This window comes from Limanda limanda, chromosome 7 (assembly GCF_963576545.1).
Source record: "Limanda limanda chromosome 7, fLimLim1.1, whole genome shotgun sequence".
In the NCBI taxonomy this organism is placed as follows: Eukaryota; Metazoa; Chordata; class Actinopteri; order Pleuronectiformes; family Pleuronectidae; genus Limanda; species Limanda limanda.
Window position 1 is genome coordinate 25,755,724 of NC_083642.1, and position 27,322 is coordinate 25,783,045.

General features: G+C 43.4%; 1 protein-coding gene across 4 annotated transcripts; it reads left to right on the top strand.

Moving 5' to 3' along the window:
• The first annotated feature begins 405 nt into the window (after window positions 1-405).
• On the top strand, window positions 406-25,962 carry bcl2l1 (BCL2 like 1). Of its 4 annotated transcripts, none has more exons than XM_061075278.1 (3): window positions 406-513; window positions 5,012-5,766; window positions 25,398-25,962. In XM_061075278.1, exons 2-3 carry the CDS (start codon window positions 5,212-5,214, stop codon window positions 25,539-25,541), a joined length of 699 nt encoding a protein of 232 aa, XP_060931261.1. In that variant the 5' UTR covers window positions 406-513; window positions 5,012-5,211; the 3' UTR covers window positions 25,542-25,962. The 4 variants fall into 4 exon arrangements, with proteins under 4 accessions (XP_060931261.1, XP_060931263.1, XP_060931260.1 ...); XM_061075280.1 differs by lacking the exon at window positions 406-513 and adding an exon at window positions 1,049-1,079; XM_061075277.1 differs by lacking the exon at window positions 406-513 and adding an exon at window positions 2,157-2,375.
• Window positions 25,963-27,322: the final 1,360 nt, after the last annotated feature.

Here is a 27,322-nt window from a genome sequence, read left to right on the forward strand (position 1 = left end):
AGACCTCTCACATCCTTTGTTGGGGGAGCTGAAGTGGGATGATGGCTGACAGCTGCAGGACACACACTGTCATGTTATTATTCCACAAAAAGTGAGTAGATAGAAAAACATCGAGGAAAGTGTGGCACTCAACTCTTTAATATTTAATGCAAGAGTGAAGCTAGAGGCTCCGACAGCGCACACTAGCTGACTTTTAGCTAGTTAGCGCCCACGCTAACTCCACTAGCCGGCTGGTTCTCAGGTCCAGTCTGCGGGTAAACACCGCTCTGCTGTGAGGTTTGTGTTCTCCGTGAACGTGTTTTTGGCCGAGTCATGTCTCCCAGAGACCGAACCTGCACCGAGTGACTCGCACTGACAGGGAGAAGTTACGTAGGGAACGTAGCTGTGGGCGGATCTGCGCTAGCCAGTAGCAGCTAGCCAGTCGGGACAGGCTAGCAATGACGGGTGGGATTATTCCTGCCGGTGTCTGGATTCTCATCCACCGGACATGATTTCATGGAGAGCACCGTACAAGTAAGAGCTTCTGGTCCGTCTACACATGTATTCCACGGGGTGTATGTGATGATTGGCGAAATCGTGTGGGTAGCACCGCTGGAGAGGGAGGGTTTCCTCTCTGGATTCAGCGAGAGGAATGAGGTCGGTGATCAGGAAGAATGAGGAACCACAATCCTGCTTCCTGCTAGCCTCCTACGTCCGATCGTTTTAACGATGTTAAGTGCATTTGTTAATGGCAGTAAATGGTTCCGCTGCAGCGAACACACCGAGCTGAGTTTACAGCCTGCGAGTGAGCGACCGCACCACGACTGTGTGTTGGGTTAAACGACAGTGACAGCCATCTTCAGCAGCCAGCTCCAGCAGCGCTAGCAGAGGGATGTGCGTGTGGAGCTCTGCTGTAACATCCTGGTGTGTCTCTGATTCGTGATGTGCCACCGTCCCCACCAAGCTCGATGAGAGGCTGGTGTCGCAACGTGTTTATTCATTTGATGCGATAGGTTTAAAGGTCTCAGTCCAGTGTTTATGAAAGGAGGATGGGGATGGCTGGTGCTGCCTTCAGGGACTCCTGCTGAGCCCGTTCATTCGTGAGTACAGTCAGTTTGAGTGAATGTGCTTTATTGGAAATAGCAATAATAAGTGTTTGGACCAGCAAAGCAATTACACAATAATAGCTCACAGTTGGACAGAGGTGACACATGCTGGATAGGAGACGTGCGCCAGTGAATACAATGAAGAAAATGAGCTCTGTGACAGTGTACAGGGACGTGCAGCATATACAGATCTCAACACATTATTCTTAATTACAGTCATGCAAAACTGAAAAAGCTTCAGCTAGCATTTAATAATGATTCATTCAGAGCCGCATGTTTGTGTCCATAGCAATAACCCTGTACCTTTCATGCTCTGCTGAGGAATTTAGTGCATTCATGTTAAGATTAGATTAACTGACTCATGAGGTTCTTTACAGAGAAGAAACTCAGGTGACACAGAGTACTCGTTTTGTATTAGGAAGCACTGTAGCAAAAGTCTGTATGTGTTTTTATCCCTGTGTATTTATACATTGTGGTGATTGTATTTAGTGTTGAATATTGCAATTTATTTGATCGTTTTACTGCTATGGACCTACAAGTCTGTCATTCAGTTTAAAATGCGAGAATCAATCAAACTTCTTTATTTTATATAGCTCCTCTCAAACAAATCAATTGCAGTTCAAAGTACTTCGCAGAAGATTGACTCCATGTTTGATGAGTTAATGATTTATGAGTTCAGAGAACAATGCACTCATACTTTGTAAATTATTACAAAGTAAGTGATAATGAAACAAGATAAGATAAGACGATCCTCAGTAAAGCAATAATATGGAAATATTAAAAATATCGATTGGATAGAAATAATATAAACAGCGTCAGCAGAATATTTACGGTTTGTACGGTAGCCCTTGGATTGCAAAGACAGGATATAATATATTTAATCAGGTTCTATAAGCAGGTGGGGTTTTCTCGTGTGTGTAGCAAAGCCCGAGCAAACGAGTTCCGTGGACACGGTGGTTATCTGGATATTCAGAAATCCCTGAAGGCGTCCTGTTACGTAACAGAGGAGGGCTGGGCATTGCTGCGGGAGGCGGGGGGGGCGTGGGAGGGAGACGTGCAAACACACACACTCGTTCACACAAAGTGGCTGTCTCACATTCCTGGTTCTTGACAGCTTTCTTCCAGACACACAGACAGACAGAAAGACAGAGAGAGAGAGAGAAAGAAAGAGACAGACAGAAAGAGAGAGACAGAGAGGGAGAGAGAGACAGACAGAGAGAGGGACAGACAGATTTGGGACGTTTGGACAGAGGAGGACTTCGATCGAGGACACTTGCCTCAGTACAGCTGGTAAGAGTCGTGTTGTGTGCTGATCGGACCTGAATCAGTCGTGTGTGGAGATCGTGAGCTGGTGTTGTGTTGCGGGGATCTGCGTCGACACGCGGGGCTGCGACACAACTCACGCAACCAGCGCAAACACACACACACGCAGATCAGTGTCGCATCGCTTTTCCAGTAAGTGCAAGTCCAGATTCCACCGCAACGAGCTCAGCCACGCTTGGCTTTTATTTTCGGTATGTTATGCTTCAGTGGTTACAAATGTTGCGTTCAGGTGCTGCGTGTGGTCGCGACTCGCTGCGGTCCCTGTCGGGAGCTGCGTGGTGTTTACATCGTGCGAGGCTAATAAAAAGCAGAGCCACGTGTTGGGAGCTGGGGACCATGTGGTCGTTGTAAACACTGCTGCCTTGTGGCCTCCTGAGTCTTTATTCAGGTTACTTCCTCGTAACATTGTGAAAGCGGATCGCCTCCTGAGGGTATACAGTGTGAGAGGGTGAAGTTGTAGGTGCTGGATTGAATTACAGGAGATGACTAGAGAGCGAATCAGGCTTTCTTTGTGCGTGTTTATGAAGACTGGTCACACACTATATAATAACAGCAGCACCATTTGCATGGGGCTCCCTTCAATCTGCCTCGCACACTAACTAACCATAACTTATCAGCTTAAATGTCAGTGTTGGAACAGGAAAGGTCAGGTTCCCACGTGATAACCCACACAGTTCTGGGATCATCGGCAGGTCATGTTCCTCTCACATCTTTGTGTGGGAATGAGTGTACACCTCAGCTCGGTGAGGGACCAGGGAAGGTCTTTGTCCCTCTGCTGCTCTCTCCTGGGCTCTTTTGTTTCAGGGACGCACTTGAACTCAAATTTACTGGCTGCAGGATATGAACATGTGTTGAAGTAAAATGTACCATGTGTTTTAGTTATCGTGTCAAGCTGGTGTCAAAGTTTGGAAAGTCGTTTTTTTCTGGGAAAAATGTTTTTTTTCTAGAGCGACTACTTATGATTTTTTTATCACAATCACAAAATCTTGGGAATATTATCTCCGTAACAGATTTGATCACTTCTGTAAACATTCTGAAAACTGAAAAATACCCCAAACAATATCCCTAAGTGATGTCATCATATTTCCTTTGTGCCCGACCAACAGTACAAACTCGTCACATCACAGAAATTGGCAGCAAATGCTCAGAATATTGGGAATTAGATCATGTTTGGGATTTTTGTTAAATAATTATTTAAACTATTTGGTGTTTGTCTGAATCATGGTTTATTTTTTAATTGGTTAAGCTTTCTGTTACAACAATTTTTAACCAATGGAAACACAAAATTTATTTTAGTCTATACATCCTTAATTAATACTATAATCAACTTTTTGACCCTTTCATATCAGAGCATTATTAAGGGTTAATCCCTGAGTGTTACTCCTAACACAAGAACTGAACCACAGAATTATTCAATGTATTGTAAGATACACTTGCTAATAGAGTTTGTGCTTTATGTACAGTAGCTTATCTTCATTAGATTTTTTTATCCTGTCATCAAATCAAGTCATTCTGCTCTCAGGTAAATTAAGACACTGTGGCAGCCAATATCTAGTCAGGTTAGAGTAATCCTATAATGAGGATGATTTATTGAAGTTTATGGTGTGTTCAAATGTTCATATAAAGCAGTGTAGTGTGAGACCACAATTAAACCCCCATCGGAAGCAATGATGTGAAGCCAGAAGGAAAATCTGTATCAATGCATTCAGACCAACCTCCAGCACAACTAATTGTCCCTTTCACACACCTTGTTCAGGGCGGGGATGTTGCACCTTCATTCTTCCATCTGTTAGCTGAGAGTGGATGTTGTCACTTTCAATGAGAAGGCTCGCATGGCAGGACAGGATGGTGGCGCTGATCACGCCTCAGATTCCAGAATGACAGCGTGTTATCTAATCTAAAACCACACCCCAGGACTGTAATATGCAACTTTGTTTGTTTCACTGTAAACAAGCAGCACAATCAGAAGTCTTCTTAGTGGTATTAAAGCAAATTTGGCATTATCTGTCGTTAAAGGAGGTTCATGAAAAGAAGGTTTTTGGATGCTAGATGTGTCCGAGATAGGTCTGTTTTTATATGGAGGCTCAAGACATGGACATGCACATCAGTGTGTGTGAGTGAGTGACAGTGACCGAGAGGCTGCAGCTGAGAGAAACAGGAAGCCTAAAAGCTCCGTTTGGAAGTCAGAGGTCGATGATAGGAGATGGTGGTGGTCTGCATGGACCCTCAAGCCAGACTGTCCCTCTGATCTCTCATCACCTAAACCATCCCTTCCTTTGTCTCCCATCCTCTCTCTAACACGCACACACACACACACACACACACACACACACACACACACACACACACACACACACACACACTATAGCTCTCTCGCTCTCGCTCTTATACTCTCTACTATTCTCATTAATATCATTGCCATCTGCTCCATATGTAACAGCCCAATTAGAGAGTAGAACTTTGACCCTACCTGTCCAAATTTAATTTGAAAGTCTACAACCTTCCCTGCACACTTCCCCTTCCTCACACACACATGCACGTAAAATCACTGTATGCTTATAGGCTGTCCAGACTTTGACCTTTTATTGTTTTTCTCTCTATAGGACCTGAGCTGATTTGTCAGCCTTGCGTAGAGTTGGTGTCACCCCTCAAGTGTCCTTTGGATCTCAGCTGTCCATGGTTGTCTGAACAGAGGATAACACAGTAAGAGAGCGGGGCCCAGTGTGCATTCAGTACAACGCAGCAGGAGAGAAGAGCGGAGATCAACCAACAAGTGAAGAGGAAAAGCAAATTTGAACGCAAAATGTCTCAAAACAGAGAACTGGTGGTTTACTACATACAGTATAAACTCTCCCAGAGGAACTATCCTCTCAACCACATGGGACTCAATGAGCCTACAAACAGGACTGACAGAGGGGAGACAGGCTCGAGTGAGGAAGAGCAGACAGCGACGCACGTCAACGGAATTTTAAATGGCACGAATCCCGGGACCCCTCCAGATTCCCCGCTGCGGCAGGAGAGGTTGCCATCGACGGCGGGTCTGGATAGGGTGAAAGAGGCCCTCCGAGACTCCACCAAAGAGTTTGAGCTGCGATACGCTCGTGCCTTCAGCGACCTGCACAACCAGCTGCACATCACGCCGGCCACCGCTTACCAGAGCTTCGAGAGCGTGATGGACGAGGTGTTCCGGGACGGCGTCAACTGGGGCCGCATCGTAGGGCTGTTTGCATTCGGCGGGGCGCTGAGTGTAGAGTGTGTGGAGAAGGAGATGAGTCCGCTGGTGGGCAGGATCACAGAGTGGATGACAGTCTACCTAGACAACAACATCCAGACCTGGATCCAGAGTCAAGGAGGATGGGTGAGTCTCACACACACACACAAACATAATGTGTTGCCCCTTTCAAATCAGCACCCTTCAGTACGTGCTTCAGTTATATTGGTGCAAGCTGAGGTCACCTGGATGGAAACAGTGGTCATGTGGAATATAAGGAATGATCATTATTCCTTGTACGGATGCAAAAGGCTTTTTGTTGACAAGATTGCATGTTTGGTTGTTTGCACCATGACCAGATACGGTTCTCTCTCACTGTTTGTTGATGTCACGTGCCTGCTGGTCAGCTGTGTTTCTGTCTCAACAGTGAGTTTGCATGGACTGACCTCCAATGACACTGTATCTTTGGCTGATAAACAAAATCCAGAGCGTAGCTTTTCTTTCATCATACATGCAGGGACTTGGCTGGTGCAGACGGGCCCAGGCCGACAGTATAGCCACAGTTAAAATGTATCAGCCTCACAGAGATCGTACCATGGTGCAGCGATGGGGTTGACTTTACGACCAGCAATATTAGATGTTACACAGCAGTAAAAAGTCTGAGCACGTGGTATCAAAAAGCATCTGTGATTAAAAAGAGTGAAAACATAATGTTTGTGTGCTCAGCAGCTGCTCTCAGCTGTTCTCTAATTGATCAGCAGCATGGAGCTCAATGAGCTGAATCGAAGTGGGAGCTTAACAGGCTCCATCAGGGCTTTGTAGCTGTCTGCGGTCGGCCGGGGGATCGAAGTTCCCTCATCACAGGGTGGGATGAAGTCCAGGGCTTTTACAGATAGCCCTTTGTTTTACTCCACTCAGTTGATTGGCTCTGTGCTTTGCTTTGCTTTTTTTCTTCTTCAGCTATCTGTCTATGTTCCCCCTTTTGTCAGATCACAGCTGTATGTATGAAAGCTCTGTTCTTTTTCTGGGGTCAGCTTGAAAGTGGGCTGTCCTGGTACCTGACAATCCTGTGTTTGTGTGTGTTTGCTAGTGAACTCTTCCCGGACAGTTAAGGTCAGCTGTGTTCCTTTGTGCTGACCATTTGATGGCACGGGGGAGAGCAGGAGCGAGGGGAGGGGCTGTTTATAGTCTCCCCAGTGCTGCATAATGCCAGGTCGAAGGTTGATCCTATGGAAACTGACATACCATTGGCTGAACAGCAGACCTAGAACAAATCCAATTGGGCAGATCATGGCTTTGCTGTTGTTTGTACTGCCAACCTCAAATATTTTTATTTTTGTACTGAAAGCCAGAGATAATACAGAGGAGGGGGTGTAGGCAGAATGACGATATGGAAACAGGTGACAGGATAACACACTGATGGTGGATGTTCCTTTGTTGAAGGGATGTTGTAGCATTTGTTTTCAAAATGTACTTATTATTGCACTATTTATTTATTATCTACTCCTGATACTTCAGTAGCTGTTTGTATAGAAAGTAGTAGTAAACTGAAAATCAAAAAATATTTCAAGGTGAAAATCGATCAGCCATGAAGAGGTTCTTCTAAAAGTTTAACCTCATGTCTCATCTTGATCACTAATAAATATTTTAACTGTTGGCAGATCTCAGTCACATACACAAACACATTAAAATACTGCTACAGTACAGTTGTTGGGCTAACAACAGTTAACATTGTGTTGTTGCTATCTGTTAGTGGCTCGCATGTCAGTGTAACCCAGACTTGGAGAAGTGAATGACTTCATCAGGAATTGTTGAATGGATCAGCATGTACCAGTATCCTGTTGCATGGTTTCATTTCTCCCTCCAGTGAAAAAACATTTTCTTGAGCACATGATTCCACTTCCTTCCCCACTAATCTTCGTGGAATTCACTTCTATTCCCTCAATGATTCCGTCACCTGGTGCTGGGGAGAGAGAGCCTGTGTCCCGTGTGTGTTGTGCGTAAGTCGCCACAGGGGTAGTCCCAGAGTGTGCACCGCAGAATACACAGATACGAAGGTGGTTTACTGTTGGAGCCACATCATTTGGGTCAGTCTTGTCATTCTAATGCTTTCCCCTGTCTGTCACATGACTTCACGCTGTCTTCTTTTGTGGTTCGACTTTTCAAAGTCAGCCTACACTTTCCCTGAAACGTACCAGAGTCTCTCAGTAAACCCACAAGAGACTTTTTTTTTTTTTTTCATTCTTTGTCTTTTCTTTCTTTCTCTTTCTTTCTTGCTTCCTCCCCTCCCCTGATGCCTCCTCACAGGGATGAGACACAGAGCCGTTGGCAGATGTTGGAGCCTGAGTGTAGCTGTGAGGCAGGTGTGCCCTTAGTGCTAGCTGATGAAATACTAGTCTGCTTGAGCAGCAGCAAGGTCACTTTCTCCCTCTTTCTCCCAGAGATCACTCCCCCTCACGTACTTATAGTTTCTTCCCACACTCTTAGATATTTACTCTCTGGAAGGGTTGTGACAGAGAGGACAGTTTGTTTGAAGGTGATTCAATATCTAATCAAATATAAATATAAATGAATGATGTAAACCAATATTTTCGAACTCATCTTTAAGTAAAAATGGTCGGTGTTTGCATAGTTAGTTTTGCTCAGGGGTGTTTACCCAAAGTTGGGAATTTGCAGTATTTGTTTAACCCACAATATGGCACTTAAGAAGAGACTCTAACATCAAAGCACTACATTCACAAGTTGACATTTTAACAAAGAAGCAGTAATTTTTACTAGTAAAACGATGAATTCATGAATAAATTCTTAAGGTTATGAGAATAAAGTTTTAATATTACAATAATAAAGTTGCAATATTATGAGAGTAAAGTTGTAATATTACGATAATATGGTTGTAATTTTATGATCAAAAAAAAATCATAGCCTGATTAAAAAGAATAAAGTAACGGTAAAGTAAGGTTATGATCATAAAAACGGAATTTCATTCCTTCCGAATCCCAAATTTTAAACCAATCTCATTGTTCCTTGAAAAACACAGTGTAGCACCTGTAGCCTACAAATAGCCTACCAGTCAACCACTACCAAACATTTCTGTCTATACTTCCTCCAAGTCTGAGCGGCTCTTTCTCTGGAAAAGACAGTTTCAACACAATCTTTTCAAATTACTGAACTGATTGTCATGAAAATGTAACAATACGACTGTTTTCTCGAAATGACAAAAAAAAATAATTCCCTTTTAGTGGCCCTAATACTCGGAATTGATTCTTGTAAGCCTCATTATTCCAACTCCCTTTTCACGTTGGTTTTTTAACACATAAGCAAGAAAAATAGAAAAGGAAAGATAGAAACTTAAACCACACACCCTAACAAAGCCAATTCAATCTCATGTGTCTGATAAAACCAGTCAGTTTGTTTTATCTTGTGTCAGAAAAGGCCCCTATAGCTGGATCTCAACCTTATCTGAGAAAATCTAAAACATGAGCATTAAATAAATGGGTATCAAGTGGAGGTCCTGCTACTGAGAAGCTGCTGGCTTCCACTAGTAACAGAGAACTATATGTCCATGTAAACACACAAACAGTGGAAATAGTCTGAGCAGGTGACACTGTTGAGGTGACAGTTGAGTATCGAGAAGTGAAAGGGGTTTTTTGCACAGAAGAACAAATCTTGCTGTCATAAAAACTGATAAAGCCTTGGCCTAAACGATCCTGCTGGAGGTTATTTTAGAGCCCCCGCTGTCTGGGATGCTGAGATTGAGACTGAGACTGAGCATTTGATAGAAGCGCGTGAGGTGAGATAAATATGCTCAGACAGATTCTCCCCTTCGCAGCCCATGGTTTTAGAAGAAGAGCCAGAGCAAAGCCATATATTGTCAGATAATAAACCTCCTTGGCAGAGGTAGAGACAGTGCCATCGACCTAATAATGCTGTTTCCAGCAGAGCAGGCGATGGTAGTGATTACTCAGTGGAGATTGAGCCGCCTCGGGGAGGGGGTGCAGGGTTATTACCAATTATAGATGAATAATATCTCAACCTGCTACTGAGGAAAACAATGTTTTTTCCCCTCTGACAGACTAATAAAGGTTTAACTCATTTAAACGAACCACGCTGCCACGGTCTGAGGAAGCTTGGCAGCAGCTGAATGTGTTTGTGTGTGTGTGTGGGGATGGGGGGGGTACCTACGCAGGGGAAAAGAAGAGACCATTAGCCCAGTTGTTTTGGTTTGTGGCATGGATGATCTCTCAGGTCAAAGAGAAGTTAACTACATGAAAAATGTCTTTGAGCAGTGAAAGTCTGCCTGGTTTCCTTGGCTTCTTTTCCTTTTTTCACCCCCGCCGCTTGGTGCTGTGCACGGTACATTGTTAAGCCTCATTCAGCACTAGCGCTTTGAATGATGGGTCTTGTGATACCATATATTTCTCTCATTGTCAAGAATGGAAAAAAAAACAGCAATATATTGATAAGTGATCTTACTATGTGAGCGAAAGTGGGAGATTCGCCTGTGCCACAGAGCTCCATTGTTTCCCAAAAATGATTGAATACACATTGGTGAGCGTCACTGATGCACTGCTGACGTGTTCCTTCTTAAACACGAAGATACAAACTACAGCGTGTGGTGCAACCTCTGAGCCACAGTGTTGTGAAGTCAGAATATATTGAAAGATGCTATCACATATTGTGTGTTTTGGCTTTGTCAATGCGAGTATTTCAAAATGTTCTAACATCCATGTATTTGTGTGTATGTGTGGTTATAAATACATGCAGACTGACTGTAGTGTGAAGTGGGTTAAACGCCAAGGCTGCAATTACAGGCCTATGGAGAGTACCTCCATTGACTTGTTTTGATGAGGGAAGCACCGGAGCTTCCTTTGTGCCATTTTCCTCGGCAGACTTATTTACTCTCTCTCTCTTGCTCTATCTCTCTCTCTCTCTCTCTCTCTCTGTAATTAACATGCACATAGGATAGGCGGTTAGATCCACAGAGTCGTCTGTCAGACTGCCCTATCGAAGAAAAGCAGGAAATCTCACCCTTGGGACCTATCCAGTCCGCCTCCTACCTCCACTCCCCACCCCTCTCTCTCTCTCGTCACAACCCCCAATTTATCTTCCATACGTCTCTCCCTTCATCTCCTCTACGTGCATGCCTCCCCCCCTGCCACTAGTCGATTTTTGTCCCTTATTTTTCTATCTGCCTTTTCTATCTGCCTCCCTCCTCCCCCCCCCCCCCCGCTCTATTTATCATTTATTTTCCCACCTTGCCTGCCCTTCCTCATTTTTTCATCCCTTACCTAAATCCATCCTGACATCCATCCATCTCCAGTCTACCCAGATTACAGTGGCCAAAATATTTTACAGGTGAAACACGCCAAACTCCTCCTCATCCCACTGTTCACCATGTGTCCCAGTGTTCTCGTTCTTCTTCTCATGTTTGTCAGATTGTTTATCAAATAACATGGTCGTCAGCCGTATTGATTCCCTCATTCTTGATCCCCTTACCCAAACTACTGCCACCATCCCTTCATATTTGCCTTCATCCCTCTTTTACTCCCCTCTCATCTCTCACCATCCCATCCTCCTCTACCCTTTATCACTAATGGCTCACGTGTGACTATTTAGGAGGGATGGTTTTTTTCATGGTAGCTCTCTGGCTTCGTTTTCAGGACAGTGGTGTTGCTAATTTCATCAAGCAAACTTTGAAGAGCTGATTTTATGTTCATTCGTCGTCACACATATGGCACGGGTGGTGTTGTCTAGTGCGTTTTATTGTATAGTGGCTTGCTGCAGAGGGGAGGGGACAACAGCAAGTCGGACTGGTCATGTGACTACCTCAAACAAAGGATTTGTGGCTACACACACACACACACGTACACACACACACACACACACACACAAATTTTGCCTTACTGGCTTTTTAGTTGTACCCACAGGTGTGCCGTCGCTTTACAGGCAAAGTCCTCTCTGGAAAGGACGAGACTTTGTCATTGTCTCGTTCTTTAACTCGCAACACACATCAGATCCACACACAGACAATGCTCCCGCGTAGCCTTTTTTGCATTGGATCAATGGCGGGCACTTTTGTTAGGGTGCTGTCAATAAACGCCTCTGTGTGGTGGTCGGCTCTATGCAGATTGATCTCTGATTGTTCTCATATGAATGTAGCTGCTCAACCGTGGATGTGTCTATTGTTTTTGTATGCATGTGTTTAAGCTCACGCATTACGTTTTTCGAGATCTGTGACATCAGATGCGTGCGTGCGTGTGTTTATAATCAGTGGTGTGTGTCAGAGCCACAGCTTGAAAATGGCAGCAAACAGATTGTATGATTCAGTTGCCTCCAGCTCGACGACAAGAACATCATCCATGTTGGGTGACTGGTTTTGTTTACATGAGCATGAGTGCAGGTGTCCTACTTTTATGGAGACTGACTAATACCTTGTACTATGTGCCTGATGCATGAGAGCACAATCAAACAGTGGATGTAGAGAGAGTCTTGTGAATTGTGCGACTAGATGAATTTATTAAAAAAAAGAGCAAATCATAAAGCAGAGACTAATCACCATCTGACCGCTCCACTATTGTTACATATGTGATGTGATGTGTGTTGGACGAAGTAAGGACTCACGCAGAGAGGATGGGATGTCAGACAAACTGTGTGTGCTTCCATTTAAACACACAAACTGTCACGGATGTTTTATTGCCCTATGTTTGTTGTGAGGAATTTCTTGTTTACTCATGTATATTCTCTCTCTGTGTGAGAGAGAATTGTGTTTGGCAGCAAAAATTGTGCGTATGTATACCTGTTGCTGCAGGTGGGTGGATAGGTGGGCATTAAAAGGTTTTGTCAGTTGTCAAAGATGGTAACCTGTAGCCCTAAAACACACACACACACAGCAGGGTGACATCAATACAGACTCACACTAATGACTACATCTGGAGCATTTAGAATGCATCTGAATCTGTTCATCTGTCTTCGCGCTCATTAAGAGAGAAATGCTGGTGATGCAGTGAGACGTCTGTATGTTCCATATCCAGGTGCTGTTTATATATACAGCACAGATATCCAGCTGTGTAATAGATGTGTGTGCGTGTGTGTTTGTGAGTCTATACTGCCAGCCCACTACAGAGTGTGGAGCTATTAGAGCGGCTTTGCCTCACCATGCCTCCCTGGAAGTGTCTGGTAGTGCATGGAAGCAGAGGATGGAGAAGACAACGCTGAGAGGGGCAGATGCAGATGGCATTAAGGCCGACAGAGAGGAAGACGAGGCCGGTGACTCAGCTAGATGAAGATGCAGAATGCGGGTTACACTGCATGTACGGTGTGGTGCATCTGTCTGTATGTGCAGCTTCCATGTTGCATGAGCACAACAGCTGCAGGTTTTGTAGAGCAGAGAGTGTAGACAGTGTGTTTGGTTGCCTGCATGCTGCTCCACTTCTCTCAGGCTTACTGTTGAAATCAGGTCACAAGCGAGTCCCCCCCCCTCCTCCTTCCATCTTCCTCTTCATTCTCCCATCTTCCTCTGTCTACTTGCCCCCTCATTTTTTACCCCACTGCTCCAGCTCCCATCCCTGTGGTTCCTCCTGTGTCAGATTATTTTTTTTTCTTCATTTTTACAACCTTCTGTCTTCACGCAGCCGAGTGCATCCTTCTCCTCACTGATTGCGTTTCATTCCTCTTCACTCTTCCCTCTGTAACGCTTCCTTGCTCTCTCCTTTCTGTTTCTCTCTCTATGCTCATATCTGTGATCAGATTATGAGGCATATCATGGGATTAGTGAGTCTCATGGCATGTATTAAAGTGGGAAAGCTGAGGGATGGATAGAGAGGCTTGATGAGTATTTCATGGTAATGCGGCACCCAATCTCATATAGCACAAGGGCTAAATGATGATAAAGAGCATCAGGGCCGTCATCGTTAAATTCATATGTGCTTGTTTGAATGGCCATGGGGGTAAAGTAATAAAGACAAAGCATATCTTCAGCATCTGCAATAAGAGAGAGGGGATAATAGAAGGATAGAACAGAAACGGACTGGTGCACGGCCCATAGATATGTATCTGCTGCTGAAGTGAGTTTCTTTCATGTCTTCAGACTTTGTGAACATGTACAGTGTGCAACAGGAAGTCTAGTTTCAAGTTTCATTCTGTCTATGAGCCTCTGTGCTGCCACTTGCTCCTCTCCATATACTTTACTCCTCATCGGTTTCCCTCTTTCCAGTTTCTACGCATTTTCATCGCATTTTAAGTCTGCAGCCTGTTACGCCCTTTGTTCCTTTTGTTCTAGTTTCCTCTCATTTATCTTTTTTATTCTGTCCTACTCCCGGCTCGTCTTTGTGTCTTTCATTCTGTCCCTGTCTGTCTGTCTGTTGCTCTCTCTCCTCTAGACAGATGGCAGGTCTTAGGTCATGGTGAAGTGTCTGGGTGGGGTGATGGCCGACAGGGTGGAGCGTTCTACTGCTGAAGACATCCAGTCAGAGAGACACCCTGTCCCTCTTTTCTTGTCTCCACTGTCTCCACTTTCCTGAACATGCACTCCCTCTGTCAGACGTACACATACACACACACACACACACACAGTTCTGAGTCCTTGGCCTTCCTGCTGTGTCTCAGTGTTTTATACATAAGTATCTGCTCCTGTGTGTGTGTGCTGACAGAATTGGGTTTTGTGAAGAGAAACCGCCCCCAGAGTCGGGCAGGGAACAGATTGGAGTCTGAGCCTCCATGTCCTGACTCATTAATCTCCTCTTTAATTCATGGCCTCACCGCCGGCACACAGACGCGCACACACACACATACTGTACACACACATAGTTGGATACACACTTTCAAAGAGCTCTGAGGTCCAAAAAAAAAGAACACACTGATTCTGGCACAAACACTGTCAAGTGTCAGATTTAATGAGTTAATTTCCCCATGTTTTAGCTTCCTGCTTGGAAATGATCCATCACACCTCAAACCAGGCCTGGCGTCCCACTGCAGCACTCCTTCATTGCCAACATGAATCTCAGACTTTGTGGGGCAGTGATCAAGCAAGTGATATGACTGATGAGCTACAACCTACCGTGTTGGATACATTGGAAAAACCTGGACTAGTTAGAGCAGGTTTTGAAGGTCCATCTTTCTGGCTGAACTCCAGGTTTCCATGAGGGTCACGCAGAAGAAAACTTAACACGTTATTATCACAACAGTTTCTGTCAATCTTTCCTACTTGACCTTAAGCTTGTTTTAAAGTTGTGACAGTTTGGTGCTTGTGTGCAGAGCTGCCTGTCAGCTTGTCACTTAATATGCCAAGTTTGCCAAGCAGTGCATCAGAAAAATAAGTAGAGAGGAACTGCATTGACTTAACATTTTAACAACTAGGTTGCACAGTGGGAGAATTGTTCCTTTTATATGAAACATGCACATTTTAAGCATGGCGATTCAAGTGGATACTCTCTTCACCAGGGATGAGCAAGCACATTGTGTGTGTTTTTCATATTTTCCTCTAACAGTGTGTGTTTCTTCTGTGTGACTGTGCTTGGCAGTCTGTGTCTTTGGATTGAGCATTCCCCATTTTACTTGTATTTTGCCTGGACTTTGCCCTTGTTACTATTATCCACCACCTGCTCTTGTCCCTTGCAAACTGTGAGTTTTTCCTTCTTGCTACTCAAAGAGCATGAGGTAAATGCCTGAGTTGTAAGATCTGACTTTCCTGCCAGCCTCTCGGCTCAGAGCTCAGCTCCTCAGTAAGTTCTTCCCGTCTTGTTCACACTGGATCTTTGTTAGTCGAACTGATGTCCTTGCTCCTGAAAAGGCCTTGGGATAGTGAAAAGCATTAGAAGGAAGCTGAAGGCCTTGAGGAGGAGCAGGCGGAGATGGTACTTGTGGAGATAATGGGGACATTGACAAGGAAGGAGGAACAGACCCTCACATTGTTGTTTGTTTTTCTGACTAGACACAGATTTGTTGACATAGCATCAGAACTGATCAAAATCAAAACCACTAGAATAATACAACTGCAAGCGGTTATAATGAATATAGTAACTAGCATTTCAACTTTCCTGGTAGATCCTCTAAAGCTCAGACACCTTTCCTGTGAGAGCTTCACATTTCTTCCGAGATGATGTTAGGATATTCAGAGACTCATGCTGAGGTCACTCCAGCGTTGTCTTGACTGCATGCTTTTGTTCATCAAAGATCATCAGGCTGCTTCCAAATAGAAGTCGTGAAGATAAGGGTTATGTTGTGGGAACATTTCTGCCAGGTGATGGCAACCTGGCGCTTTAAGAAAATTCAGTGGTCCAACATAGGGGAACATTGCCTCTCCTCAAGAACACAATAAAAACAACCCCATGTGAAGGCAGCATGAAGTTGTGTTCACTCCGAAGCATTTCAGTTTTCTTCAATAATGAGGATAAGCAGTTTTCTCATTGGTCTCATTGGATCAGAGAACGTTTGTTGTCATGATCTCAGGGTCCTTTAAATGCCTTGTGCACTCTCCAAGTGCACAATCACGTCTTTTACTCATAAGTGGCCTTGATAGCCAGTGTTTATTTCCTGCAGGCTCTCCTATCTTTTCTTTGTCAAACTTTCAAATATCAAATTTTTTCCACCACTGGCCAGATAACTTGACTAGACACAATTTTTGCAGAGGCTTTTATTTTGACAAGCGCTGTGAATTGTGGGAACTTGTGTACACAGGTGTGTGTTTTTCTGAATCATGTCCAGTCTGCTGGCTTTTGCCACAGATGGTCTCCCATCAGGTACCAAAAATATCTCAGGAATAATCAAAGTAAACAGGATGCAACTGGTCTCAGGTAGAAATCAGCACAAGGGAGCTTAAATAAATGCTGTTTGTAAATGTAAATAAGATACAAATTGTCTTATATAATGTGATTGTTCGTGTTTGACTGGTTTTATCATCTCAAATTAGAGAATAATTGAGTTTCATTCAGCCTGATATTTTCACAGTTAATCTTTTGTTTCTGAACTTGCAGAGTCACTGACTATGGTCTTATGATCTGCACATGACCATATAAGGTAGAGGTCATAGCACACAGCATTGTTTGATATCGTGGTCTTTCAGCCGCCGGGACATCATGTCACCTCTGTGTGTTGCTCTATAAACACATTCAACAGTGAAATTACTCAATTCACAAAAATACATCATGTCTTGTGTTCCAAACTGTGCTCTGGGCTCAGGGACACTGCATTCTGTGTGTGCACATCCTCAGTGTTGCAACTTTCAGGAAGTGTTGCTGAGCTATAGCCAGGACTGATGACATTTTTTGAATGACGCAGCTCTTTCTCCTTGTGACTCTCAGGGGCCAGCAGGCTTTGGCTCACTGGCTACTACTTGCTTTCCCATTTCCTACCCAGCCCCAAGTGTTCAGATTGTTTCGTTTTTCACTTTTGGCTTCCTCACCCGTTTCCTTTTTGGTTTTCCCCGTATTCAAATGTTGTGAATCGGTCAAATCAAGACATCCGTTACAGGAAATCTTTTAAACCACTCCTCTTAAAGACAGCCCTCTCAAAAAGGCTGGAATAGAGTTGATGTGTTGTCTAAGGAGATGTGTCCCCAAGGCTGCGGCTAGCGACAATGACTGCCTTAGATCTAGTCTTTAGGAGAAATGAAACAAACAATAAACCCTCCCTCTACTTATGTTCTCCCTTGTCTGTTCATTGTAGGCGAGGCTTTTCTCACATAGATACACAGATACAACCTTCATAACACAACCGCCATGTATAGGGAATTCAAAACATGCTTATGAAGTGTTGTTTGTATTTCAAACCATAGGAACAGTGTCACATGGTTAAGTTAACAGTTTTTGATTCTAACCCATTCGAAAATATGTTGAACTCTGTATGATCACAAGTCCTAGAGGCCAGAGTAAAAAATAACTAAAATAGTTGAAAAAGGCACAAAAAAACCCCTATTTTTTAATCATTTATTGGCACAATGCCTGGTTCCTCACAGAGCATTACCTCCTATAGTCCCAGCACTGTCTGCTCTACCTTGTGAGCGCATTTGTCTCCTTTGCCTGGAAGAAACTGGTTGAAAGCTGGTTGATCTAGATTGTATTTGTCAAGTCATTGCTACACAGGGAGGGAGTGTTGCATGCAAACACACACACACGCATGCACTCACACACACATTTAACGCATAAAGGCCTTTTGAGTGAGTAAGTGAGTGAGTCCGTGTGTCCGTGTGTGTGTGTGTGTCCAGTCCAGTCCTTTTTCAGCTTTTTGTCAGAACATAGAACTTTCTGTCTACTTCTACTGAATTCTCTGGATTCTCTCCTGCTTGGTAACTAGAGTGTCCTCCCCGGTGTCACTTCTGTTTCATCACAGCCACCAAGTCTGCTTCTTTCCAACAGTTTGGAGCAGTTGCTTGTGGCCGGTGTGGCTGAACGTCACATGCTCTGCAGGTTGCTAGAAAGCGTTCTTTCTCAGTTGAAAGGGTTAGGGTTGTCTCAATCAGATGTTTCACACAGCCACAGAGGGACTCTTACATCAACATTCACTACAAACGTCTTCACATAAATAAACAAAACAATAATTCTCATATGATTTATTTCACAGAGCCCCATGATTTTTGTTTATATAATATTTAAATTGCAAAGTAACAGTGCTTAACACAGGTAAAACTAAAGTAATCCCATCAAGCTTGAGCTATTAGAAAAAAGTAAGTTGTGTAAGGTTTGATAATCTTTTTTGCACAGTTAAATTCTTGGAAAACACACCCTTCATTCACAGGAAATTCATGACTAATGTACATCACATAGAAACAACAGGAACTCAGAGTATGGGTGTGTTTGAGATAAGACAGACCTTTCCCATTGTGTGAATGGTGCAACCTGATTTCAAAATTGTTTCCCGTTTTTAAACTCCTGTAGTCTGAGCATTTATACTGTCAGTCAATAATATTGTTTATGTGAGAGGGAGATAAACAGACCGCTTACATGGCCTGCTAACGAGCTCTCAGCCTGACCTTAGTCGTCATAGGCCGGTCTCACCACTTGGCAGCCATCTTTCTTACGCCCTGAAGCATTAATTTAGAGCCAACGAGACCAAGCCCGATCCAAATAAACGGGGAGTCTGGAATACACTTTTAATGGTCACTGGCACATACAAATTACATGAATAGTATCAACAGTCAAGTACTGCTTAAAAAGTTGGGTAGCCCCAACCAATCACTTGCTATGTTTTGCAGTTCAACAGATGATTGGCTGTTTTAAGGGAGGTCTGAGATATGCGTCATCTTTGATATTTAATAGGGTTATCTCCTGCCTAATAACATCTCTGCCTTGACATAATGATTGCACATATGATTTTCCCATATTAACACTATATTTTCTCAATGTGTCCCCAAGGTATTGAATTTCAATCTGTCTTCAGCTCCATTTTGCCTAAAAGGAAAAGGATGCGAGTTGTTAATCGATGTGTGTAGATGTGTGTCGTGTTCAGGGGTTTCAACATCAGGGGATTCGAGTGTTGCAGCTTGTTATGGTGCAACACTGGAGCAACCGACAAGTCAGAACTGATGAATGGGAAGCTACTGCTAATGATCGTTAAAATGCTCCTTTCTCCACATGTAGTACCGGGCCATTTGTCAGCCACAGAAACGGACCTACAGGCCCAAACTCACATCACACACGCTAATCAGCTGCTTTCTGGTAGCCCTGGCAACCAACTGCACAATCTCCTTCCCTTTGCCCCTTCACGTTTTCACTGCCTCTCTCTCATACCAAACCTCTCGCTTTCATGAGCTAAACCCTCTTTCATCCTTTTCCCCTGGCTAACAAGGAAAGAGAAAGTTTAAGACGTGGAAAGGCGAAGGAGAGAAACCGAGACGAGGCCTGAAAGCACTCGGTAGGCTGCTGCCTAGCACCTGATTTCCTCTGGGAACTTAGCAGAGATAAAGAAATAAAGGTGTGACCGTGTGAAAGAGAAAGGAAGAGAGCAGATAAAGACGGGGTTTACCTGCCAGGTGGGACAAGGGGAGACAGAGCATATCAAACTAACAGTGCTGCCTTGACATGTGCAAACTGAGCTGATTGGTAATAAAGCAGGGCTCTTCACTCTTTCTGTTAGAAGCATATCAAGTAAAATGAAGGTCTTTTATATATCGTCTGATTCCCAATCAGTTAAGAAATAGAGTTTAAAGGCAGATAGGTAACAACCATTTTTTAAAAATCATACTTTGAGGTATGTATTCAAATGGGTACAGCAGGAACAGCAGCATACAACTCAAATCAAATTTGCATAGCCCATTTTCTGAAATCACTATTTGCTCTATAGGGCTTAACAAGGTGTCGCATCCTCTCCCCTTAACCCTCTACTAGAGTTAGGAAAAAGTAAAAACCTCAGAAGGTGAGAGAACCAATAAAAGTCAAAATAAAAGCACTGGACACTTGAGGATGAGTCTACTCGCAGTCAGATCTACTGTGAAACCTAAAACCTACGTTTGGCAGCATGTGAAGTGGGGTGCATTAACTTCCCTTGACCACATTATCAATACACACTGCCTCATGATACCAACTCCATAGTAACATGTCTTGACATGTCTGTTTATAAGGTGCCAGTCATCATCACAAGGAGCTGCAGCTCTGCTCTCTGCACACACATTCCTCACATTGTTCTAAGATTTCACATCCAGGGATAGGCAGAAGAAACACTTAACGGGCCGCACTAAAACACTGACTCATTTAGTGTAATCACACAACGTCATTATTTACTTCAGAACCATTTATCAATCCCTTGTGTGTGATTCCACCTGCTTTACTTCATTGCACAGTCTTCATGATGCTTTACATCAACTTTCCTCCAGTGCACTTGTCAGCCTCATGTTACACACACTCTGTGTCTCCTTGACTCATGTTTATTTGTCCATGTTGTCACCGGTGTCACAAGTTACATCAATAGTCATTTTTCAAACTGGGCACATTTGCATCAAGGCCAGTTGGGATTAGAAAGTTAAGCTGAATACAAATATTGAATCTACTTCTGCAGCTTCCTCTCGTACAGACAGTAGAGAGAGTGTGATTCCTCCCTATCATTAACAAGGCCTTGGTAGAGAGGGTCGCTATGTGAGGCCAAACTGCTCCAGCAGCCATCCTTGGCAGAGTCACGTCTGAGAGGCAGCTAAGCATCCGGCCAAGTCATATATTTACAAATTCTTCAGATGCTGCTCTTTGACTGGAAACACTGAGTCAACACACACGTGTAGAAGCTTCTCAGGGATGTTTGCTCCTTGAATTTGTCAGGTGCTTAGTTTACAGCGGACGTGTGCGCATGTGTTTATTTAGAGTGAAGCCATGAATATAAGGAGCTACTGTGACAAGTTTGCCTCTGTGTTAGAGACCACTTACAGTTTTGATTGCATTTATGGCTGTAATTTATAGTTCCTGGCAAATTGGAAACCTAGTTATCGTGTAAAAGATTCTCAGAAAACTAAGGCCATAAATTGTACAAGGAACCGTTTAATCTGGTGGATTATTAAAGTAAATAATACTTATAATTTACCCCAAAGCAGTTACAATAATGTAGTAGCATTAAAGTGACCAACAATTACCAATGCCAGGATAGAAGATGTGGAGCAGGGGCAGTAATACAAATACAGATGGATTTGAAATACAGAACTATTTCTTTGAAACAATTCTAAAGAAAAGAAAACAACAGAATATATCTCCCAGTGAAAATGCTGTGTCAAACATGTTTAAGACGCCAAGGAAGATGAAAAAAGAAAGAAAGAAAATCACATGATCTCTGCAGCAGAGTTAATATGTCACTTCTTGCCTGAATAATGTGTAGATCAGTTGCTGTTGTGAACGAGATTGCTCAGAGAACCTCCTGCTGCGTTGTGCATGTGTGAAGGGCAGACTGCGGGTAAACTCCGTAGCCAATTGACCGGATTTTAACCGCAGGTCATGTCTGAAAACAGCTACAGTTTGAGTCTGTTTGTGTGAGGTCAGGAGCAGGTCGTCACCTTGCCATCTTCCCTCTTATCTATCCCAAAACATTCACACCCTGCATGTTCGTCAAACCTTAAACCACAGAGCTAAAGATTAGCTTCCTCAGAACCTCTGCTCGGCATCATATTTCTACACCCACACACGTCACCCCCTCTCATACATATATTATGGTATGAGTAGTCACCTGAGCATCCAGAGAGCAGATGGGATCATTCTTTAGATGTGAATCTGTATTTGAACTGGTCTACTTGTAACGATAAAGGTCATGGTGACGATGATGATGATGTCATGCATCAGGCAGCAAGAGACAGCTGGGCGTGAAAGGAACTAGAATCCCTACTTGTGTCATCATCAAACTAAATCATAATGACTTAAAACTCCCGGAATGAATTCCAGCGCTCTCTCACTCCTCCGCCTCCCTGAAACCCTTTCTCTCTGTTAATCACGTCTAACTTGTCATTCCTCCCGAACCTCGTCATCATGTCAATGTGGGCCTAAACCCTGAGTCTGTTGACTAACAGAACATCAGGGTTTGTTGAAGGACAGCTGTCCCCTCCCCCACAGCCCTGTATTCGTGCCTCGAGGGGTTATCGAAATCAGCGCTTCATTTCCTTGGCGATACATCGTTATCGAAGCTCATGAATTTATATGAATTGGAACAGTGATCTCTCATCTCACATTAAACGGCGTGACTCTGGGTTCTCCTGATAGCTGAATGGTGGGTGGGGGGGCTTATCACATGGGCCTTCTTCATGCCCTGATCAGCGGGTCTCTGGTTTGACTCCTGGCCGAGCTCACAGACTGTTTTCTGCATGTTATTCTGAACTTCTCTCTCCTCTAATTTTCCTGTTTCTATTCTGTCTCTTTTTCTATCTTAATAAAGGCCAAAACTATACACTTAAAAGTAAAGGAAAATATTGTAACTCTGCTCTAGGCTGAGGTTAGAACAATTCTACTGCACATTACTTTCGTACAAGAACTTCTTCAGTGTGAAGCTCTGTAAATTAAGCCACACCGATCAATGAGAAATGATGTCATATGCTGATGGTGTGATTGGCTTCACTGATGCAACATTAGTACTCGGCCAGCATGTGGTGCAGAAGATAAAACTGCAAGAAATCATTTGAAATTCATGGGCTGCCACATCTACACTAAGCTAATATCATGCTGGTAAAAGTCGATGTACTGGATATCAATTACTATTTCAAGTTGTTTTCCCAACTAATCAGTTAATAATTTTGAGATGTTGTTATTATCAGCGGAATACAACACAACACAATTTCCCAGAGCCCAAGGTGACATCCAAAGTCCTTGTTTTGTCTGAACACTAAATATTTTCAGTTTTTATCAGAAATTACAAACTTACAAAACATGTTTACTTTCATAAGCTCTGGACATGATTGAAATTGATTTACATGGATTACATTGCTTATTGTTACCAGCTGGGCATCATATTTGAACAAGAAATATTTTTTCGGGGAAAATAAAGCTCTTTTGGCTGCTCCTGGATAATTCTCAGGCATACACACTCTAGAGCTTCACAGAGTTCACTATCAAAACCATTCATCGACACTGTGTCTCGTTGTAGATTGTTATTGAGCATTTGACAAGTCATAATGGTCATATATGACTTAAGTGCTGCAGTTTGGGCACCAAAGCAGATGCTTGACTAAAATCGACAGTGTGGAAATACTTGACCAGAGCTGATAAAACCATCAGATGTAAATGCAACACATGTGAGGCTGCCCTAATCTACATCAACAATACCAGCACTATGCACAACCATCTTAAGACTCACGTCATGGCTAATGCTAGTGTAACGGGGTGTGTGGATAGGATAAGGGCATTGAACACAACGACTCACAAATGTTTCCCAGCATTTATTAGCTCCCTCAGCATTGTGGATCGCATTGTGTGTATTAACACACGTACACAATACTTTGATCAGACATTACTGTCTACACTTAGCTTATAGTACATTGCTAAATGTAGCCAAGAGCAATTAAAATTGACCAGGAAACATGTTCTACTTGCATATAATACTTATAGTATTCCAAAATCCATGAAAACCATGAACAAAAGGATTAACAGTGACACCTACTGGTCAGAATATATAGAAAGTGCATGGAGTAGGAAAACAAAACCTGGAAAGAACAATATGAAAACATAAAGGTCCTCCTGTCTCACACATATTGACAAGGGTCGTGAAAAAATATGCCTTCCAAGGTTAGTCGACTACTTTTCGGGAATATTTTACAAATACTAAAATGCTGAAGTCGTGAATCCCCTGACAAACACGCATTCATATTTCTAACTTAAAAGGGGAATGGAGGTTCTGCATTATTAGCCCGATGTCATGGTGATTAGTGTTACTGGAGCGCAACTGATAAATGCGTTTTTCACGTACATGGCAAACTCAGGGTCAAGAGTTTCAGAGTTCAGAGAAAAATACATTGTTAAATCCACTTCCTGGAACACACCCTGTGATCCTCTAACATAGTACACTACAAAAACCCAACAACACCAACTCCCACCCCGCCAGTAATTCCTTCTATGTCCCCTCTCTCTCTCTCTCTCTCTCTCTCTCTCTCTCTCTCTCTCTCTCTCTCTCTCTCTCTCTCTCTCTCTCTCTCTCTCTCTCTCTCTCTCTCTCTCGTCTCTCTCTCGTCTCTCTCTCGCTCGCTTGCTTTCGCTCTCGCTCTGTGCAGTTTCCAGTAACAGCCGCCTGCTGCTGTCCCATAAACACCTTCTGTCCTGCTCTGAAGAAGCAGCATTGTACTCACACACAGACACTTTCCAAGTACTGATAACATCATCAGAAGTGACTCATGAGGCCAAGTCCATCTCAGCTGATCTGCTGTTGTGTTTGTAGAGGAGCAGTTTGTTAGCCTGAGTGGCGCCGCTCTGTGGCCAGAGATGAAAGCTGCATACTCTGCAGCTCATTTCCAGGAAAGGATTTCAGTCTGCGGTTACGCTGGCTTGGCAGTGCCGTACAGCAGCGGGAAAGAATGTCGGCACACAGCAACGCTTTTGTGATTTGCCGCACGACTGATGGGATGCCTGGGAAGGGAGGGGGAGGGTCAGTGGAAAATATCATTAAACCCAGTCTGTTTAATAATGAGGATTACTCCTTTAAATCAATGAGATCTTGCTGACAGTGTGAATCAATCATCAATGCAGGTGGTTTCTGGGGGGTTTTGTCGGTGGGGACAGCCTTACCGGATTCGTGTGGTGGATGGAAATTTCCACACATAACGTGTGGGCGGTGACGGTCATATTGATACCTAGCTTCTTGTTCGAGGCCTGGAGACCTTTACAGAAGGGAATGTACCTGACTCTACACTCTTGAATGGGGACTTTTGGGAAGTGCTACATGTATGTGGGTATTTTAAAAAAATTTTTTAAATCAACCACCTACTTATTCCACAAACGTTTGACATTTTGAATGTGAAAAGCATTTCTCGCGAACCGTTCATCAAATCGGCTAAACACTTGTCATGTCTATTGTAAATTGTACAAGAAAAAATACAGGACCACATTTAATGTGATTTGGACATGTGATACATCACAAGACAGGTAACCAGCTCTCTTGGGGTCACTGTGATAACAGTCAGTCTGTGGACATTTCTTTTTCTATGTCCATTGATAAACTATTGCAGTGCTGTGATAAATTGCTGACTATTTGTTTTCCAACACAGAGACACAGATACACTGCATGGCTGCTCATCTCCGTCATGGCAACAATATTCATAGGATCACTCTCTGTTTGGTAATTTGCAGATATCCTGATGTTTAACTCCTTCTTATTCCCTCTTTGTTTTTGTCTTCCAGGAGCACTTTGCTGAAATCTTCGGGAACGACTCTGCGGCGGAGAGCAGGAAGTCCCAGGAGAGTTTCAAGAAGTGGCTGTTCGCAGGGATGACCCTGGTGACCGGGGTGGTGGTCGGTTCCCTCATAGCCCAAAAACGCATGTGAGAGAAGATGGACAACAGCCTCTTTTAACACTCTTCTCCCATGATCCTCCCCACCTGCTACCTTCACTGCCCTGATCGTACACCACGCAAGTTCAAATGAAGGTCCTGTTTGTCTCGTCAGAACTGCTGAAGATGTTTACCTATTGTTTTATCCCCCCCTCCTCACACATCCCACAGTGGACTGAGAATCCTCACATGTTGTTGGACTTTTTGAAAAAAAGACCGGAGGGGGAAGGAGATCGAGTATTCCTGTTTCATCTTATTCCACCCTGATGAAGCATGCGTGGATATACAGAGACAGGCCTATTATTCTTTCATTCACCCAACCAATTGTTCCCACTGTTCCTTTTTCTCCAATTGTATAATTTTTGATTTTGTATGTTTGTATGTATTAGTTTTAATAAATTTTTTTCCCATCTTCATCCTTAAAACAAGGTAAAGCCTGATGTCAGAATTCACAGTTCACCTGTCTGATACCGAGGCGGCGTGTTGTGTGGTCTGGGCCGCTCCACGCGAGTCGTCTTGAGAACTTGCAGCTCTACATTAGCTCTGTATGTGCCATATGGAGAGTGGTGGCAGGGGGAGGATGTAGCACCTGCCCCTGAACAAGCTTCTGTAGTTCCCATTTCCTGCCACCCTGCCATTCAGATCACACACACTCACAGCGCAACATCAATAACCCATGACTCCACACACTTTCATGCTTTTTTTAATAATGATCTAAATGAGTCCGACAGATTTTAGTTAACAGAACATCGGAGTCCTACACTTAAAAGCTCAATGGGAAAAGTAAATCCTCTGCTTGTGTGTGTTTGTTTGTGCATTTGCTTTTTGGATTTCTGAACCATTAAAACCTGCTGATCTGTGCTTCATGGTCATACTTGGCCGCCATTCGATCCTGCCAGAGCACTGTGTGTGTGTGTGTGTGTGTGTGTGTGTGTGTGTGTGTGTGTGTGTGTGTGTGTGTGTGTGTGTGTGTGTGTGTGTGTGTGTGTGTGTGTGTGTGTGTGTGTGTGTGTGTGTGTGTGTGTGTGTGTGTGTGTGTGTGTGTGTGTGTGTGTGTGTGTAAGAGAGAGAATCAGCGTTTATCCAAGCAGAGCACCACGGCTCGGACCCTTCATGTTTACTACGCAGTAGCTAAAGAATGCAGCAAGTACTGTAGCAACACACACGAGAGACAGAAAGCCCCCCCTCCATTTAGCTTTCATAGACAATACAAAACTATTCATTAAAGGTTTACAACACGCTGTAATGTAATTGCAAGCAGATATAAGAACAATTAAAAATTGTGATGTTTTTGTCACCAATCTCTGCCTTTTCTTCTTACCTTTTGAGTTATTTGAACATTTAATTTAAGATTAACATCTTAATGAGGCATCTGCAGTAAGCAGAAATAATATCAATCGTTGTATTGTGCATTATATTGTCCGACATGCATTATCTGCTCATACACCAATTATGGAAGCTTCAAAGGACCTGTAACTGTTGGAAAAAGAACATTTAATAAAACTCTCTTTGTCTGGTTACGGTTACATTATAAAGTAGAATAACTGTTAAATGTCAAGCTCAAATAACAAATATCTACTCTTTAAAGTTTTTCACATGTCTTTTCTCTCTTTTTATAACTATAAACTGAATTTGAATGTGACAGGCATTTGTCACTGTTGACATGTTGTAGACCAAACCAGTAATTAGTGAGAACATGACCATTAATTGCGGCCCCAGTTGTTTCTATACACTGTTCCACGGGGAGGAGGGGTTTAAAATCATTTTCATTGATCG